Below are 21,597 nucleotides of genomic sequence, written 5' to 3' on the forward strand. Positions count from 1 at the left end.
TAGAGTCCTTGTTGAAACTCTTCATGCTGCTTTTTTTTAGTGTGCATCTCTGATATTTGTTATGCTTGTAGTACAAGTTTGCACCAGATTTGATTATGCTAGATCCTTATGAGACTGTTGAGGCATGGATGGTTGCAAATAATTTGAATCCAAGGAGATTGATTCCTGCACTGATGCGTTACTCTAGTGAACCCCGTACAAAGTAAGTATTTGGTTTATTCCATGTTGATATTTTGATACGTCTTTATCATCGTAAATTGCCCTGAAATTGAAAATTAATCTATTTTTAAGAGTTTCTTTAAATTTCTAAGGATCGTTTATTTTTATTGAGAACTGATTTTTTTCTTTCAGAAAAGTGAACGTAAAATCTTAAATATGCAGAAAAATTATTTGAATTCGATGCTGCAGCTGTTTCATCCATTGTTTTTTTCTAACTGAAGAAACCTTCTTCCACGAACAAGGAAGTAGTACACTGCAGCCTGCAACTGCTGACCACCTTTTTGTTGGTGCATGAATATGCAAAATGTTAAACCAAACTGAGGGGGGATGTGACTTTTAAGTTTTTATCAATTTCTTGCATAATTTAATTTAGCAAGGTTATGACATGCTCAACCAGACACTATTTTAAATATCAATATCAATTAATTATTAATGAACTATTTTATGTTCTTGTAGTTAAATCTCATTGAACAACACAAAATCACATTTTGGTGGATTATGTCTTTGCTTTTGATTCAGAGTTTAGTTCCCTCTTTTGGAGTGAAAACCCAAGAAATTTGGAGCGACCTGTCATTGCTGTCCTAAAGTGTAGGAATCCTTGGCTATTAAAAAAAAACATTATGGTGGGAACCTTGCATGTGATGGAGTTCAGTATTGGAGGGGATGATGATGACTCATGCTTGGATGATTGTGAACATGTAGTTGCTCGACTTGAGTCGTTTCTAAAGTTTCATGAATTTGAAGCTGAAGAGTTGAGTTACAAGTGGGTTCAATGGTTCCTTCTAGTGATGATTCTAAAATTGAATAGCGAGAGCAACAAATCAGTTATGCAGCTTTGAATTATTAGGAGATTTTATCTTTGCAAATCCTAGTGGTGGAACGAGAACAATTTGATGAAACTTATCCTTACATATCTCGACAATTTGCCCATGATCCTGCATTTAGATTTTTTTTATTTAGGATTACTCATGATTTGGTTGAGCTAAGTATGATTAATGTGTTTCTGGAGGTAGATTTGAAGAGTTTTGGCTCTTCTACTTTCTTATTGATCATCTGTGGGGTGTTGGAAAATGCTAAGTGGTAGCTTATTAATTCAATTTTCTTCAACCTTAATATTTTCTTGTGAACTTAGTTAGCCTTATTTTGTTCTTTACTTAGATCTTTTCATCAAACAAATATCAAGAACGGAATAACAACATCAAAGGACACAAAAATTAGGCTCTCAGCTAGGGCAAAACCTTTCCAAGGGGAAAACCCAGAAAACTCCTCTTATAGAATCTGCATCAATTGAGACACAAAGAACCAAACCCTAGACCAAGTCCTTCTCCAAATACTAGGTCATCCCTCCAACAAGTCTTTTTCTGATCCTACACCAACCAGCCTCAACTTGCAACTTCGACCTGCCAACTTCAATACTGCAACTTGTCTTGCTACTTCGATTTTGCAATTTCAGCCTTGCAGCTTCTTTAGAAACCCTAATTCCACTTCCTCTTGAGACCTTCCTAGAGCAAGAAAATTCCTCCCAAGGTCAACAAGATCAAGGTGGGGTATTCTTCCTTTCATCTACAAAACACTGCACTTCGTCCTTCTACAACTCGGCCCTGCAAATCTGGCTTCCTTTTGCAGCACCCAAAACCCTAGAATTTCGCACGTGTGAGAGAGATAGAGCCCAAAACAGAGATTTTTCCTTCCTTCTTGGATTCTTTTTGCTTCCTAGACCTTCTCTCTCCTTTTCTGCTTTTACCAACTACAGATCGAACTTCCTTCTTAATAGATCGAACTTGTGGATGAGTGAGTGCTAAATGAGGTTGAACTACTCCTTTATATAGCCTTTCCAGGGGGTCGAATTTGCTCCTTTATGCCAACTTGTAATTCTTTTTACAATTACATTTTGCTCGGAAGGGTCTTATAAGCATGATGTTGACTCCTTTGACTCATGACAATAAATCCTAAGACCTAGCAAACCCTAGAAGCATGAAAAACATGCTTTTACTTAGAAGATCATCAATAAAGAGCATGAGATCCATGCTTTAAAATAATATATATATATATATATATATATATATATATATATATATATATATATATATATATATATTATTTTTATTTTTTTCTCTTGTTTGTTACATAGGATACATATTGAAATGAGTACAACCACAATTATGAAGAGCAAAACTAGTTAGATTTTCAACACTCCCTCTTAAGTAGGGAAGTCTTCATAATTGTACAACCAGTACATCATCATTTTCAAAGTGAAGAGTTCTCATAAGAAGCACCGGATTGATAAGTCAACTGTAAGCATCATCATTATGACCAACATTGTCTTTGAGGCCTAACTAGACAAGCTCTACTTCGTTCAAGAGAATTATGGTGGGAGGCTTTATGTGTGATACCACATTACCTCTACAAGGTACATACCTCGTCTGAATGTTCACAAGGTATGTCCTTCTAGGACTATTCTTGTCTTGGATCTCCACTCCTGAATCCTCAAAGAATATTGCTCCTCTTCGAACACTCTTCTCTTGAATGCCTGTCCCATTCTCAAAGAGTGTCGATACGTTTCCTTTATTGGATATTATATCCTCAATGAAACCATAGATGCTTATCCAATCCTCCACCATTCTATCTTCATCACCTAAAGAAGAGAATGAATATGTGATGTCCAACATCATTCCCTCTCAACCAAAGAGGACATCCCTATTCTCCTTTTTGATTAGAGAATAGATTCTTGCTCCTATTTGAAGGAGACTCCTTTTGATTTCTCCCAAAACTAGAGAATATTCCTGACTTCCGTTCAATAGTGGAAGCCTACACCACAAGTCTTATGGCTTATCGTCATGAGAGTATCAATTACTTGTTCTTCATAGCTATATGGCTCCCTCTTTCTTTTGCATCTCTTGCATCGAGCTTGCTTTCTTTCAAGGTATCATGGAGCCACCTTCTCTCTTCAATCTTGTGACATGATCCAAATCATCTTTCTTTCTCATAGCTTTCATCTTCGACATCATAGATATTGAGCCTATCTAGTCTTTAGACTGATCATGGATCCCTCATGAAAGTGATCTTCCTAGTTGACCATCAGGTTATCTTTTTACACTGCTACCTTCCAAGATGAACGTAACTTGATTTCATGATTGCTAGGTACTAGATGTTGAGCTCCCCTCAATATTATTCATCCATATAGTTGAACTTGCCTCAACTGCCATCATGTATTCTTGCAACATTTTTTCCAGGTAGCAAAAATAATATGTCAACCAGATAACCAAACCATAAACAAATGAGACTTACCTTACCACGATGGCCATCTCATTGATGTATGAACATCCTTATCGACCATCTCCTCTTGAAACTTCCTTCATGCATCAGAGTGCCCAAGGATTGAACTTGATCCTCTAAGGGATTTGATTTACCTAATACGGCCTAATGATGTCCCTAATAACAAAATAATGTGCAAAATAACATCCTTTGGCGACAAGCCAACAAAATAACTCCATAATATGAAAAATAAGCCTCTCAAGAGGGCCAAAATGTAATAAAATAGTTAGCAGGGCCATTGAAAGTCCTAGTGAAGTCCTTCATATGCCAAAATGAGTGGAAGGGATCCAAACAACGATGAAGGGCTCCCAAGTGACTATGGGGACATAAAAATATCCTCATGGGTCGCCAAGTGAATCGGATAAGCATGTATCCCATTTGCAAGGGCCAAAACAATGATACAAGCCCTCCCTTTGTCTCTAGGCGTTGGATCAACGACCAAGTGTGTGGTGCAAGTGCATAGTCGACTGGGCAATGTGGTCCAGGTGCATCATCATCATCAAATAAGTGGGACATGAGCAAACAATGAATGGTGCTAATGGGTCCCATGGCATGGATATCTTCTCTCTGCTATAGTGGAGGCCCATGGCTGTGAATGATCACCCTATAAATGGTAATATGACCCTCAGGAGTGCTTGGACCTCATATTGGGAAACCAAACCCCAAGATGAAGACCCACCTGCAATCCTGTATAAGATCCAATGCATCTTCTCACCTTTTAGTACAACAAATCATCAATGCAATTGAGTAAATGAGCTTACAAAGCATGGCACCAATTCGACACTTTATTGTGGCATGCCCTTCTATAATGGGATTTAGAGTGTACAGGTGTCTCGCAGTTCAAGAAAGAAGTTAATCAAGGACCCTATTAGGTGGTTTCAACCTCTAAGGGAGTGACAGGTCCATGGTACATCCATCAAGTGGCAGGTGTCATGTGATATAATGATGGAACAAAGTGGGGCATCAAGGGAAGGCTCCAAGCCACATGCCATAGTACAAGGGTAACTATGATGAGGGAAGCCCACACTTGGGTGTATAGATGTAAGAGGGAGCAATTGTGGTAAATGAGTTATGCCGACCTTTGTTTTTCCACACTTCTTCATATGCCTTTTAACTTTTTATTGAATTTTCTTTTGTAACTGCTTGGGGCTCCATGTAATGAGAGCATGATGTGAATGATATAATAGTGAATACCCCCTTAAGGTTGGGTAGTTCATCGCCCACCAGGGGTTGGGACAATCATGGGTTCCTTAATGATGCAAGGGGCCAATATTGGAGGGCCCTAGGAACCAGGGTGATGGCCATAATGATAGGGGTAGATCTCATGTTTGGATTTTTCCCACGTGCTAAATTTTTATGTCCTAACCATCTTTTGCATTTTATGGTACATTTCCTATTGAGAGTGGCCAAATTATGCTTTTTATTTTCTTTTAGTTGAATCAATCTTTGAGGCATCATTCTAGGCCTGACCCAAAGTGTAGACAAGGGGAGTGGGAGGCTAACTCCTTGTGGACCCAATGGACAAATTTGGACCCAGATGGGAAATATGTGAAAAGGGGTTCTAATGAGCGGAGGGGAGTGATGTATGTGATGTCAGGAAGCGGGACCACGTAACTAAAATCGGGATTTCCCATGTAGTGCCACTCCTAAAGCTAGTAGCTAATAAAGGAGATCCCACGAGAGTAGGATACAAGGTTAACCACCAAGTTGGACAAGGGAACAAGAGTACAAACCAAGCCCATTCTTTCCTCCAAATCCCCCCACGAATCCATGCTCAAAAGTATCCATGATAAGTAAGCAAAAATAGCCAACTACATAATGAAAGCTATACCTTCGGGGTTGGAAGGGCCCACCTTCAAACATATGATCATAATAGATGGGCGAGGGAGTGTAATGGCTAGCTCAGGTGGCGGAGATGATGGCACATCAATCTATTTGGAGACTTCAAGGGGTTGCTGGCTACCGACCAAGGACCATCTAGGAGAAAAATTTCTTCTATGGGTGTCACCCATAGGTGGTGGGTAACATGCCCCTTCCTGCAACCCAAAATCTTGCACGTGTGAGCTAGAAACAAGAGAAAATGAGCTCCTTTCCTTCGCTAGGGTTTCTTCTCCTTCTTCAAGCCTTTGTCACCTTTTTCTTCCTTTTGCACTCCCTTTTAATTGCAAATCAAATTCTTCTTGTTTGGATCCTCAAATAGGTTGAATGCACTGCTAATATATAGTCTTTTTGTGTGGTCGAATTCCTTTGTTAGGCCGACTTAAATAGAGGGCAAACCAACTTGGTGGTGGAGCCATATCTGGCCAAATTACATAAAATAAATTTTCTTCTTTGACACAAAATGCCAAATAAGGGACTATTACATGATGACAAAGACAATGACTCATGACACAAACCCTAGAAGCACAGAATGGGTGCTTTGATCTAGAAATATAATAAATTGAGCATGAAACCCATGCTTAAAAATAATTTTCTTTTGATATTTACAATTATTTTTCTCTCTTTCTTTTGACAAATACATAAGAATTACATTATGTGATGAGCTAGACAACAATTATGAAGACTGGTACTAGTTAAATTTATCAACACCTTCATGCCTAACAAATGTTTTCCTTATTGGCATTTGACTAGGTAGTTTTTTCCCATTTGTCAACTTTAGCTCATTTTATAGTGGGAAGAGCATACATGTTGGGTTGGTTGTAAGTTGTAATTTCATATGGGCATGTATGCGTGGACCCTCATGAAACAGATAAACCAAGTCACCATACATTTGATTGCATTTCTTAGTGGACAAACATAATGTTTTACATGCCATATATTTTAGAGATTAGTTATTTACAGGCGCAAACTACAATGATCTCGAGGTTCTCGACATCCCATAAGGGGACTTCATGCTCTTGAGTCATCACTGGAAGGTGTTGCTGACAAGTGTGTTAATTCTTATAGTGGTTGTTATCCTTCAGTGAGTGGGGGCACATAGACTATTTTAGTGCATCATATACCACCATTGTAAGCTCAAGGTCAGAAGTGAAAGCCATGTAAAAACCATGTGAGGCACTATATTAGGTCTCTTAGACCTATGCCCTAATAGTTTGAGTGATTATCTATTGTATTTGGTTGGACCATGCCTTGTGCCTTGAAAGCTTTATCTAAGCGATCTCGTCCTTGAACAAATTGAAGGACCTTGATAGGCTTCTTAGGAATACTCATGGTTTTATGGGACCTTGCTTTTTGTAGGGATGATCACCGATGTATGGGTTAGTTTAGCTTGCACAAGGTGCACCTATGTCACTCTACATGGTTAGCATCAATAGAGCCTGTAGGTGACCTTGGCCTTGGTGCAATATTACTCATGAAAACTCTTATAGCATGGCAATCTCTTGCGAGAACGTTCATGTTTCTCAAGTTAGTTCACGCTTCCCAATGAACATTGCTGAAGGTAGTAAAAAAGTTAACCTAGTCTCATATTATAGAGCATGATGAGAGTATTCCATGCCATGTGGAATTTTCCTGATCTAAGCATTTGGTGGCTAGTTACAACTTTGTCAAACGTGGTCAACAATACAATAAAAGGGTCATAGGGGGATTTTCAAGCAGAGCAATGGATTGTTTATAACATGCATGGCATTAAAAGTGGTCTACTCAATGAAAGGAACAAAACCCATGTTTCATATTTTGCAAATCCTCAAGGGTTTAGAGATCATCCACGTGGGTGTGTTGATGTGGCAAGACAAGTTTCTAGGAGGCTTAATAGGGGTAAGATTTGGCAAAATTTGATGTATAATATGTTAAAATTGGTCTATTGAACGAGGAAGAAAACCCATTTCTTAGTTTCTCCAAATTCCCAAGGACATTAGAACTCGAACAAGGCATGACGATGTGGCAGTGTTGGGCAATATATGAAGGTTTCGGGAGATGCCTAGTTTACATATAGGTCGGTTTCAACACACTCAGGTGCCAGAATTGTTAGAAAGTCAAGGGCATTGGAGATCCAGTTTCCATGTGGATAATTTAATCATTGAAGGGGAGAGTCAAGTAAAAAATAGGAGTTGGTGAAGTCAACTAACCTTTAGAGAGTCTAACTAGCCGTTGGAGACCCGGTGGACCAATTTGCTGAGCAATGGACCATGAGCAAAGCGAATCCTGAACTAAATTGTGGAAAGTTGTCCAAATCGACCCTCTAGTGGGTGAATTAAAAATTATATTGTAATATTTTATGAATTAATTTACTAAGTCTCCACCTTGTTGAAGAATGTAATTAGTGTCAGTCTTCATAATTATGTTCGAGTCTGATGTAATGTATTTGTCAAAAGAAGGAAAAATAAATTTGTTTATAAAAGAAAAATTATTGATTAAGCATGGGTTTCATGCTCTTATTATTTTATTTCTAGGTCAAAGCTTCCATTGTAGGTTTCTAGGGTTTATGTCAAGAGTCGTTGTCCATGTTATTTTGTAATAGACCATTCTTGGGCTTTTGTATCATGTAAATAAATTTATTTTTGAGTCAAAATAGTCATTTTGTCCCTCCTCACCAAGTTGGCCCTATCCTGGAGGATGGAGAAGTCGGCCTAGTTAGAGGGAATTTGACGCCGTGGAAGCAATATATATAGAGGCAACTCGACTCATTTGAAACACACACAACAAGTTTGATCTACAATTGAAAGAGGCAGTAAAAAAAGAGTGAAGTGAAGGAAAAGGAAGAAATAAGCTGGGAAAGACAAAATCGAAGTTTTGGGCATCTCTCTCTAAGACATGCGAAGTCTTCTAGGGTTTCTGGATGAGTAGTTGGGACTGAAATCCTGAAGTAGCTGCAGGTCCAAAATTCTGAAGGTGGGAGGCCATAATTTTGATTTGAAGCTGAATTTGAGGATTTGATGCTTGGAAGATCTTGCAAAGTTTCTCTACAAGAAGGGAGGGCTGACTTGGTGATTGGAGGAGGTCTTTGTCTAGGTCAAAAGGGCCTTGGATTGTCTCATCTTGATTTGAATCTACTAGTGCAAGAGTTTGATTGGGTTTTCGCCTTCGTAGGGGTTTGAGCCCTGGCTGAGTGCCTATATCTAGTGTCCTTGTTCTTCATGCTTTATTTTGATGATTGCTTGATGAGAAGAAGATAAAAGAAGAACATAAATAATGTTAATAAGAATACAAGAATATCAAAAGTAATTGTCAACATAAGGAATCTTTCTGTCTTCTTGATTTCTAACATGGTATTAGAGCTAAGGTGAAGGAGGAAAGAAAAAGGCAGCTTGAAAATCTATTGAAAGGGTCAAAGAGAAGGATCATATAAGAAGAGGAAGACCTATTATCTAGTAAGGAAAACATTAGAAAGTCTATGGCAACCTCAATGAAGTCAAAAAACAAGATAGAAGGAGGCTCCGACTATAGATCATGGAAAAAGAGGATCGATCTCATCCCTGCTAAGCACAAAGTATTAGATTTTGTTTTAGGGAAAGTTTAGAAACCTACAAATGATGTAGGAAAAGAAAAGTACAAGGAAACTAACATCTTGGCCATGAATCTAATTGTGGATGGAGTAGAGGACAATCTAATCCCCTACATATGCAACATAGATACTGCACAAGGGATGTATGAAGCTCTCTCTAAACTATTCACCATCAAGAACATTGGACAAATAACTAGTCTCAAGAATGAACTAAGAACAGTAAAGGTGGCGAAAGGTGACAATGTGTCATCCTATTTTGTAAGAATATCTCGAATAAGAGATGAACTCCAAGCCATTGATGAAGCTGTGCCAGAGAAAGAACTTGTAATTGCAGCACTATTAGGTTTACCAAAATCATGGAGCTCTTTTGCATCAGGTATTAGCAGTTGGAAAGATTCACCATCCTTTGAACAAATATGGAATGCATGCGGTCAAGAAGAAAACACATCTCATTAGTAGTTGACAAGAAAGAAGATGAAGAGAACAACACCTCCAATGCTTACTTTGCTCATCACAAGAAGGAAGGATTCAAGAAGTTTAAGGGACCAAGGAAGAAGATTGACCTATCAAAGATTGAATGTTACAATTGTCACAAGATGGGACATTACAAGAGTCAATGTCTTGAAAATCCAAGGAATAAGAAAAGAGAAAGAGAACATGCAATTGTTGTTGATGAAGCTCCAGCTAAGAACAAGACTAAAGAATCCGATGTTAAAGATTTATCTTCTTAAGTCTCTTAGGTATACTATCCCTTGCATATCCTTCTGCTTTAGGTTTTGTAATGTTTTCTTTTATGTTTTGATTTCTAGAGTTTATAGATCTACTATGTCTTGTTAGAAATTCTTGAATTGTTTTTGGTAAGTTATAGATATCCCTAAAAAAAGACTAGATTAAGAGGGAGCCGTCACCATTCTACCATACTGTTCTTTGTTTCCCGTTTCATGTTTGATTTCCTTCACACGTTGAGATTTTTTTGTATTGCATACTCTTAATCCTTTCTTTGTAGGAAAGCTTGTAGAATACACAAAAGGTTATGGAGGAAACTTCAAGGAAAAGACTAGTGTCATGAAAGTAAGCTTGTTACTAAAGAAAATCTAAAAGGTTTGTTAAATAACAACTCAAGGTATGCTTAATTTGACTTGTTGCGGAAGGTATGAATATTCTTCATTTGAAACTTGCTTTATATTACTAACTCTCTCATGTCTAGGGTTTTGAATCATAAGGATTCTTGTTAGGGTGATTAATCGCTAGATTGAATCTACCCTTATCATTCTATCTCTTGTCATTTTGTTTTGATAAAACCCTAACCTTAATGTTCACTATAAAACCCTAGCCTTTTGATGCTTAGGGTATGCTAATGATGAAACCCTAATCTTCTTAGGGTTTATTAATAAAGTTTAGATCTCTTGTTGAAATCCTACTCTCTTAATGTTTAGGGTTTTGGTAATGTTATGGTAAAACCCTAGCCTTTTAGGGTTTGTTGTTGATGTCTAGAAACCCTAGTTTTCTTAGGGTCTATGACAAAACCCTTGTAATAGTCAATATAAAACCTTGGAAATGGATCTCTGGGTATAATTGAAACCCTAGCCTGGTCAAAATTTGTTGTATATCTAATTTTGGAGTTTGATGTTTGTATCTAGGGTTTACGATAAAACCCTAGTATGAGACTGATATAAGTTTCTAGGAAATAATAATGGAACCCTAGAGATGAAATGCTGGTATGCTAACTTGATTGTTGATATTCATGATTTAGTTTTTGAAATCTAGGGTTTGTAACAAAACCCTAGTAGAGATTGATATTCTAGGGCATGATAATGAAACCCTAGAAGTATAATGTTTTCGATTATTGATATGATTTAGTTTTGATGATGAAATCTAGGGTTTGTGATGAAACCCTAGTAAATGTTGTTGCAAGAAGTCTAATGGATGAAACTCTTGATTGATTATAAAACCTAACTAGGTTTAGGTCTTGAATGTCTAAAATCTGATTTATTATGCTCCTATTATAATGACATGCTAACCCTATATTGATAAAGTTGACTTCATGCTCTTGTACATATATATTTGTGTTTGGTTGTACTTGTTGTTGAAAGTTTACAGGTACATAGTCTTCAAGATGATGAAAATGATTACCTCATATTTGATGATAATTTGATGATGATGTTGAGCATGATGGAAAGAGGGAGCTATGAGAACCTCAATCACATTAAAGTTCGATAGATAATCTTGTTGCCATGTGAAGGAATGATGAAGTTTTGGAAGGTCTAAATTCTTTGATGGACTTGTCTCCTATTTACGTGGATAAAGGAAAATGTATATCTCCCTAGTTGAGTGGGAGCTTGAAGAGAAGTGAACGATTTGATGAATTGGCCATGAGGATGTTTGAAATCGAAGAATAGCTGAAGCAATATTCATGGTTATTTGTGATTGATAAAGTTGTGAACAAGACTTGGATGTTTTTGGAAGAAGTGCAAAGGCTGAGTTTGGTGCTGCTAGAAAAGTTGAAGAAGTAAAGCTTCTGACTAGATGTGTTTGATATGATGATGATCTAAACAACATCATAATGATTAAGGACCTTGAAGGTTTGTGTTAAATATGTATGGTGAAAGTTTATTACTAATTGGGGTTGTGTTTGTGCAGATCTCTCCATAAGAAGGTTGAATGTTTGAAGCATGCTTGGAATGGTGGATATATCTGGTTTAGTTGATAACGAGAGGTAAAACATCTTGGGGTAACAAGATGCTTGGGAGGACCTCTGGCTAGCCTGTGATGATATCTAGATCTTGAAGTAGGGAGGGAAGCATTGGTCTTGGAGCTCCATCCTTGGATACACACCTAGAACCCTGGGTTGATATTTGTTAATTTTAGGTATGTTCTATGCTTAGAGAAATTTATTTCAATTTTCATAGTAAGCTCAATATCTTTTCTAGATTAGCAATCACATCAACATTAAAGTAAATTGCAGATAGAACATAAACATAAATGCAGAAGACAATCCAAGACAAGAGGACACAAGATGTGGCGCTAGCCAGGGAAAAACCCCAATGTGGGGAAACCCTTGATCAATTCTTCTTATATGTTCTTCAATAGTTCAACAGAGAGAGAGAGAGAGATAATATGTTTACAACAGAAGTCAACACTTTGACTTATCTAGATAAGAGCATAGATCATCTCTAAGAAGATGATACATGAGATCAGTTGAAGACATGCTGCTTCAAATGATTCTCCAAGGTGACTCCTTCACCTATTGTTGTGCTGCATTTCGTCATCATGTTGCACCTCACCGTGCTGCACCATGCTGCACCCATCATCACTATGCTGCATCTCATCATGCTTCATTAATCATGATTGCACCCATCACTATACTGCATTATGTGCCATTGCTGCACCATGTTGCCATATTGACCTATGTGCTGGCTGCATCTTGCTTGCTTGTTGTCCCTAGCATGCTTGTTGTCCTTTGCATGCTTGCTGTTGCATGCTAGCTGTAACATTGCATGCTTGGTGTATTTGCTGCTAAGTACCATACAACTGTCCCAATGTTAGTTGGTTGTCCCTTGCCTGCTGCTCTCCTTCGGAGATAGATGCTCTTGTTGTTTTGGCAGTTTCGGCAATTTCGGCTGTTCCCGATAGTTCCAGCGATTTTGATTATTCCCGGCAGTTCCGGCAGTTCTGACAATTCCAACAATTCCTGGCAGTTCCAATAGTTCCGGCTTTTCCCGCAGTTCCGATAGTTCTGGCTTCTGCCCTCTGCGTTAGCTTTCCCGTTTTTTCCGGCAGTTCGAACTGTTCTCGGCAGTTCTAGCTATTCCCGACAGTTCTGACAGTTTTGGCAATTTCGACTATTCCTGGCAATTCCCGGTAGTTCCGTCTGTTTCCTGTAGTTTCGGCGTTTCCCGTGTTTTCCCAGCAGTTTCGGTAGTTCCGGTAGTTCCCGGCAGTTCCGACTTCTGCCCTTTGCATCAGCTTTCCCAGCTGTTCTTGTAGTTCTAGCTGTTCCCGGTAGTTCCAGCTATTCCTGACAGTTTTAGCTTTTGCCCTCTAGATTAGGGCAGTGTTATCCCTTAGGATCTCTCCTCCTACGAAAACCCAAAGACAAGTAGAGAGGAAGAGATCCCAAGTGTGTTGAAATGACTTAAAGGCCACCTCTATTTATACTAAAATGATGAGCACAAGTGGGGTTTATTTGGTTGCTGGCCGACCTTGGCGAATTGTCCCATAACACAAATAAATTCTTATCTCCATGAATACTTATCGGAATCGGATATCTTTAGATCAATCCTACACCTCTCAATGAGAGGGATCCAAGAAAAATATCAGCTTCCATTAATAAGATGACCCACATGGAGTTTGGCCCTAGTTGCCAATTTTAACACTCCCTCTCAACTAGGGAGAACTCTATCCGCTGATCCATATGTCCGACTGTACTATCTTTGCCATCAGTGCCCTGCACTACTCTGCTTTGCTGAGATCTGCTTTGCTCTGCTCTGTTGAACCATGAAGAAGAAGAATTGATCGAGAAAGTCTCATACCATTCTCTATTGATCCGAAGTTAGTTTCATCTGAAGAGAGTGTGTCAAATCACTCTTATCGGCCCGAAGTCAGTTTTATTGATCCAAGATCAATATCACAAGAGAGTGTCTCAAACCACTCATACTGATCCTAGATCAATGGAGGTCATCCTAGCATAGGGAGTACGGTATATACATCGATGCGTCCATCGATAGTACTACTATGGTCCCTAACCCCATTTCTCTGCTCATTGATCAGATGAGAGGTACTTCCCATGAGTCCCAGACTGCATGGGTAGGATGCCTTGACAGGAGAACTAATCATCCTGTCCACAGGAGAACGAATCATCCCGCCCCACAGTCGCCACTAGAGAACTAATCATTCTGGCCTGCAGGAGAACTAATCATCCTGTTTCACAGTTGCCATGGGAGAACTAATCATCCTGGCCCACAGGAGAACTAATCATCATGTTCCACAACTGCCACGGGAGAACTAATCATCTCGACCCACAGGAGAACTAATCATCTTGTTCCACAGTTGCCATGGGAGAATTAACCATCCTGGCCTACAGGAGAATTAATCATCCTATTCCACAGTTGCCACAGGAGAACTAATCATCCCGGCCCATAGGAGAACTAATCATCCCGTTCCACAGTTGCCACGGGGTATCACAGGGGAAGGTTGAACCGTCATCTTGTACATAGTGCACCACCAGGGGAGGGTGAGTCACCCTATGGTCGTATGTTGCTCCAGTAAGTACCCCAAGCCCCCCGGAGCTCGCAGAGCTCAATGCATGCAACATGCAGGACCCTTATAAGGTCTCTCAACGAGTCCAGGTCGTTCGGGAAAGTCACAAATTTGACCTTTCCTCGTGGCTTTGACAAAATGTCTGCGACCTGTACATCAGTCTCAATGCGATGGAACCTCCTTGCTCATCAACTTACCATATCCCAGATAAGGCAGTGTCTGACGTTTATCTGCTGGAGCAATCATCGAATACAGCATTCCTCAATAATCGAATCCCCCATCTAGTTGTCACAGAGATTCACAGTGGTATTCATCATGTGTACAAACAACTCACATAAGAGCTTCTACAACCATGCAGCTTCACACGAGATCATACTCGTAGCTATGTATTCGGTCTCGGTGGTGCTTGTAGCAACCGACTTTTGCTTCCTGCTCAGCCATGATATCAAATCATAATCCAAAGAGAACCAACACTGAGAAGTGCTCTAGTGATCCTCCACACTGCCTGCCGACTCAACATTTGAATTATCATGCAGTTTCATATTTCTGGCAGTGTATCTCAATCCATGAGAGGTTGTGCCCCGAAGATGTCTCAGAAGATTCTTGGCACCAATCCAGTGAGGCTCAACCAAATATGTGCTCACCATGTTAACTGCAAAACATATGTCCGGATGGAAGTTCACCAAGAACATCAACGCGAAAGAGTTTATGAAACTTAGAGGCATTTCCCAAATCTGGTTCGACATCACTACCATATAACTTTTGAAAGTTAAGATCCTCGAGGTAGTCACGGGCTTGCAGTTTATCATTCCACATCTGGAATCCAACTCCCTCTTACTTCTGCAAATGAGAGGGTCTGCACCTGTCAGAAATAGGTCGTCCTCTTAAGGTGCTAGTATGAGAGGTCTATCATCCACAACCTTCAAACAATGGTTTGGATCGGCTTCACTCTTAGTGAATCTCAGCTTCATCTGACAACTATCAATCCTCTCATACTACGCCCGTGGAGTTTTGCTTCCAAGCATAAAGGGCTTTCTTCCACCTGCATACGTGAGATTCCTGATCATCAATCTCAAATCCATCGGGAATGGTCCCCTTGTAATATTTTCCTTTGGTACATCTCATACATGTACTTTTATGCTCTTTTTGGATTCAGGCATCCCTGTCACCTTCTGACTCATAGACCTCCGGTGCTATGTGTCAATGGACATGGTCCTTAGTGGACTTCCGGCAGCTTGATACAACCCTAAACTCAAAAACATCTTTGAAAATTCTATTTTCAAACATGTACCTTTCCATCGATGAGTGCCACCTCGTAACCTTTGACTTCCATTGCTGAAATGGACACTAGGTTCTTCTTGCGATCAGGTACATAAAAGAGATTCTGTAAATGAATCGAGTTACCCTCATTCAATTGAGGGGTAACATTCCCTACACCCTTTCCGGGATAGGTGGCATCAGCTCCAAGTATAATCCCATGATTGTTTCCATCTCTACCAAATTCGAGAGAGCACCCTTCTATCCAATGAGGTGCCTTGAAGCACTACGATCAATAAGCCAGATTCCTAAAGAATCTGAAGGAGAGGGCCAATACAAGATAACGCTTCTTTATCTTATCAGAAACAACATTTGATTCTTCATACCTGGGGTTCCTTGCTTTCTTTGAAGAGTTGGCCGTTTCCTTGATGACCTGCATTACCTGTCATTCCTCTGATCATTGAAGATGTCCCTGGAATGATTGTTATCATCATCAAGTGATGTGTCCCTACCTCAGACACTCCTTCGCATAATGGCCGAACTTATTACAATCAAGGCATCTGCCTTTCCTTCCACCCTTAGATCCGGACTTCCCACTGAAGTGATCCTTAGGTAGGTCATCAGAAGCTTCTGTTGCGCCATTCTGATAATATACTCTGCTTCGACTCCACCCTTGGTGAATTTGAAGAGGGATGAGGAATCCATTGATCCTTTTTTCCTTTCCCAACTGTCTTCAGTGATTGCTCTTTCACTCTTGCTTGGGCATTGCCTTCACCTTAGCTCTGATACCATGTTAATTTTAGGTATGTTCTATGCTTAGAGAAATTTATTGGAATTTTCACAGTAAGCTCAATATCTTTTCCAAATTAGCAATCACATCAACATTAAATTAAACTGCAGATAGAACATAAACATAAATCGCAGAAGACAAGCCAAGACAAGAGGACACAAGATGTGGCGCTAGCCAGGGAGAAACCCCAATGTGGGGAAACCCTTGATCGATTCTTCTTATATGTTCTTCAATAGTTCAACAGAGAGAGAGAGAGAGAGAGAGAGAGAGAGAGAGAGAGAGAGTACTTTTAAAACAGAAGTCAACACCTTGACTTATCTAGATAAGAGCATAGATAATCTCTAAGAAGATGATACATGAGATCAGTTGAAGACACGCTGCTTCAACTGATTCTCCAAGGTGGCTCCTTCACTTATTGTTGTGCTGCATTTCGTCATCATGCTGCACCTCACCGTGCTGCACCATGCTACACCCATCATCACTATGCTGCATCTCATCATGCTTCATTAATTATCACTGTACCCATCACTGTACTGCATTATGTGCCATTGCTGCACCATGTTGCCATACTGACCTATGTGTTGGTTGCATCATGCTTGCTTGTTGTCCCTAGCATGCTTGTTGTCCTTTGCATGCTTGCTGTTGCATGCTAGCTGTCCCTTGCATGCTAGCTATAACATTGCTTGGTTGGTGTATTCGCTGCTAAGTACCATACAACTGTACCAATGTTAGTTAGTTGTCCCTTGTCTGCTGCTCTTCTTCGGAGACAGATGCTCTGGTTGTTTCGACAGTTTCGGCTGTTCCTGACAGTTTCGACAATTCCGACTACTTTCGACAGTTCTGACAGTTCTGGCTTTTCCCAGTAGTTCTGGCAATTTTGGCTATTCCCGGCAATTCCAGCAGTTTCGACTTTTCCCAGCAGTTCCCACAGTTTTTTGCAGTTCCAACTTTTTCCCTCCGCGTTAGCTTTCCCTCCAGTTCCGGCTATTCCCGACAATTCTGACTATTCCTGGCAGTTACGACAGTTCCGGCAATTCCGGCTATTTCCGACAGTTTCGACGGTTCCCGACAGTTCCAACTATTTCCAGCAGTTTCGGCAGTTCTGACTTCTCCCCGCTTTTCCCGATAGTTCCCAGTAGTTCCGGTAGTTCCCGATAGTTCCGGCTTCTGCCCTTTGCGTCAGCTTTCTCGGTTGTTCCGGCAGTTCAGTTCTGGCTATACCTGCTAGTTTCGGCTTCTGCCCTTTGGATTAGGGCAGCGTTATCCCTTAAGATCTCTCCTCGTACTAAAACCCAAAGACAAGTAGAGAGGAAGAGATCCCAAATGTGTTGAAATGATTTGAAGGCCACCTCTATTTATACTAAAACTTTGAGCACAAGTGGGGTGTATTTGGTTGTTGGCCAACCTTGACGAATTGTCCCATAACACAAATAAATTCATATCTCCATGAATACTTATCGGAATCGGATGATCTTTAGATCAATCCTACACCTCTTGATGAGAGGGATTCAAGAAAAATATCAGCTTTCATTACTAAGATGACCCACATGGAGTTTGGCCCTAGTTGCCAATTTTAACAATATTAGAGCTAAAGCTTGATGGTACCTGGAGTGGCTAAAGCTTAGAACACATCTTAGTCCCACCCGCTTATAATACCCTGGTCAGGTATCTAATCTATAGCACTGCGTGTGCTATGACTCTTCTTAGATCATATCATTTTGAAATCTTCCATGCATTTATGTATATATGTAACTATGAGTACCTCTCTAGTTAAGAGGGAGTGTTGAAAAATGTAACTAGTGTCGGTCTTCATAATTATGTTTGAGTCATGATGTAATGTATTTGTCAAAAGAAAGAAAAATAAATTTATTTATAAAAGAAAAATGATTTATTAAGCATGGGTTTCATGCTCTTATTATTTTATTTCTAGGTCAAAGCCTCCATTGTAGGCTTCTAGGGTTTATGTCAAGAGTCCTTGTCCATGTCATCTTGTAATAGACCCTTCTTGGGATTTTGTATCATGTAAAGAAATTTATTTTTTAGTCAAAATAGTCATTTTGTCCCTCCTCACCAAGTCGACCCTATCTTGGAGAAGTCGGCCCAGTTAGAGGGAATTCGGCCCTGTGGAAGCAGTATATATAGAGGCAGCTCGACTCATTTGAAACACACACAACAAGTTCAATCTACAAGTGAAAGAGGCAAAAAAAGAAGAGCGAAGTGAAGGAGAAGGAAGAAAGAAGCTGGGAAAGACAAAATTGAAGTTTTGGGCATCTCTCTCTCACACGTGCGAAGTCTTCTAGGGTTTCTAGATGAGTAGTTCGGGGCTAAACTTCTGAAGTAGTTGCAGCTTTGGAATTCTGAAGCTGGGAGGTCAGTATTTTGATTTGAAGCTGCATTTGAGGAGTTGACACTTGGAAGATTTGGAAAAGTTTGTCTACAAGAAGGAAGGGTTGACTTGGTGATTGGAGGAGGTCTTTGTCTAGGTCAAAAGGGTCTTGGATTGTCTCATCTTGATTTGAATCTACTAGTGGAAGAGTTTGACTAGGTTTTCCCCTTCATAGGGGTTTTAGCCCTGGCTGAGTGCCTATATCTGGTGTCCTTGATCTTCATGTTTTATTTTGATGATTGCTTGATGAGAAGAAGATAAAAGGAGAACATAAATAAGAATATAAGAATATAAGAATATCACAAGTAATTGTCAACATAAGGAAATCTTTTTGCCTTTATGATTTTCTAACACAACTTGTGGATGACTAGTAAATATTTTATTGAAGAAGAATCAAACTAGCAGCTATAGTTTTTTCTGTAAAGGCTAGGCTCCCCTCATTTGTAAGTTATTGTAGTTCTATCTAATAAAAAGAGCTCATTCATTTTGCAAACGTTTGTCTTGTATAATTGTGGAGTGACTACTATTTCTATTTCTATTCTTGCTATTGTCATTAAGGATTGTGTTATTTTTAATCAAATACCATTTTATATTTGTATTGATGATTTTATGGATGCTCCACTCATCATCAGGGACAAATGAAGCTTTTTGAGAGAGTTAAGAAAGCCAGACCTGGTTAAATAGGAGGGGAAGTATGACTAGATTACGATATTCAAGAAAGGGGGTTATGCCTAGGAAAAACTTGGGGACAAGGTTTGAATGAAGGAGAAAGAAATTACGGCTAAAATATTGTGAGGGAGAAAGAGGAAATTCAAAAAAGAAATAAAACATTATTATAAAGGAAGAATTTAAAGGATTAACTAAAATAATGGACATTATTTAAATTATAGTCAATGTATCCGGAGGTTTTAAATTAAATCAGGATGTAAATATTAATTTATATAATGAGTTGTTTCCTATTTTAAAATATTGTTATTTAGTTTGTTAAATTATAATATTAATACCTAGTATTATTTTAATTATTGTTATTATAACGATCAAAAACTATATGGTAAACCTTGATAGTGAACCATGTTGTTATAACATACTAGGACTAAAGTTTAAGAAGTTAAAGTGAACTTAATGTCTTTAGGGGTTTTTTTATTAAACAAATAATTCTATATGTTAAAAATGATTGTTTTAAAATTATGGTTAAAGTACTATTTGGTATAATAAATGTTACTATTGATCTAAACAAGTGTTAATAAATATATTACAGTTAGGATGTATTAAATGAAAGGTATGCGTCATTTTGTAGTTAGTTTAAGTTAGATGTGTTTGATCAGTTTTCCCATCTTTTATATGTAATTATGTGATTATGTTAGGTTTATAGTATTAGGGCTAAATAATTAATAACAATTATTATTATTATAATTAACAACACTATTGCAGGATTTAAAAATTGTTATTATTATTATTATTAGAATATTTAATTACTAAAATGTTTATTTATAAAGGCTATTGTTATTAAAGAGGTATGGTTATTAAATTGTTGTTATTATTGGTAATGTTGATATTATCATGATAAGATATGAATAATATAGAGGCAATATATTGTTAACTATCATGATTGTTGATATTAATAAGGTTTGTATATAATTTTTTATATATTAACCGATATTTTTACAATATTTAATTAATAAAATGATTATTTATAAATTGTTATTGTTATTAAAGAGGTAATGCTATTAAATTGTGGTAAGGACTACTAATGCTTGGCCCATGTGTTTACAAAATTCTGTGTTCCTGTGAGAAAACCTACATTGGCCAAATAGGATGATCCTTTAAAAGTTGTCTAAAGGAGCATATAGTAGACACCCACACAACCCTTAAGCAATTATTTTGGTATGCTAAATACTACTCCGATCCATTGCTTGGTCCAGGTGTTTACAAAATTCTGTGTTCTTGCAGGAAAACCTACATTTTTCAAACAAGACAATCCTTTAAGGCTTGTTTAAAAGTGTATATAGCAGATACCCACCACAATAGAATCTCCATATCTGCCATTTATGAGCACTCCAACAAGACCAAACATTTCAATAGAATCTCCAAATCTGCTATTGTTGAGCACTCCAACAAGACCAAACATTTTATTAACTTTGATGAATTTAAAATTCTAGCCTTCACCCCACCATACCCTCAACAAATCATTAGGGAAGCCCTTGAAATTGAGAAGCGCCCAAACAATTTTAATTAAGAAGATGGTTTCAAATTGAGTCACTCTTGGAAAATTGCTATCCATCACTTCTACTCTATCACCTTTAGGGTCTAGACTTGTTGATAAGTTCATTATACATTTTATTTCGCAACAAACTAAAATGAACAATATGAAGTAAATGGCTCAATAAAATGGATTGTGTCTTTCATTCCTTGAATATATATGTATGTATTGTGTGAGAATTCGGTATGCCCAATTTCTACTGTACCAACTGATTAAGTATCTTCTATTTATTAAATTACTGAACAAATTATTCACTGCATCCTACAACAAATACCGAAACTAATACACTATAGCCTTCACCAATTAAATTAAATGTGAAAACAAGAAACTGAGCAAGAAAGAAATAAACAAATCATGACACTATTATTTTTGGACAAATGTCCCTAGAAAAACCCAATGCAGGAAAACCAGTGCAGCAACTGAGGGTTTGTATTATTAAGCAATAGTTTTCTGAATACAATCGTTGGATGCCTTTGCCGGCTATCCAATACAGAAAATATGAATGGCAGAAGATTAGTGAGAAGTACCTCACACCATCACTAGCGATCCGCACTGATCCAGGCCTTGGATGGCTGGCCCCACGTTGGCTCTGTGCAGTCACTACTTTAGCCTATGCAGTTCTGCGTTAACCTCTCTGGGGATCTACATCACCTCTTCTCGGATCTTCT

General features: G+C 38.5%; 1 protein-coding gene across 5 annotated transcripts in view; it reads left to right on the plus strand.

Annotated features, from left to right (window-relative positions):
- LOC149178836 (zinc ion binding protein) overlaps positions 1-21,597 on the plus strand; it is a 496,683-nt gene that overhangs the window by 255,737 nt on the left and 219,349 nt on the right. For all 5 annotated transcript variants that reach the window (XM_089420459.1, XM_089420458.1, XM_089420457.1 and 2 more), the window contains one exon: positions 72-202. In XM_089420459.1, the coding sequence (XP_089276585.1) occupies positions 72-202 (131 nt within the window). The remainder of the gene's footprint in view (positions 1-71; positions 203-21,597) is intronic.

The sequence above is a fragment of the Pinus tabuliformis genome, chromosome 4_1, assembly GCF_031772625.1.
Source record: "Pinus tabuliformis cultivar Carrire ecotype Pingquan chromosome 4_1, CPIR1, whole genome shotgun sequence".
Classification (NCBI taxonomy): domain Eukaryota; kingdom Viridiplantae; phylum Streptophyta; class Pinopsida; order Pinales; family Pinaceae; genus Pinus; species Pinus tabuliformis.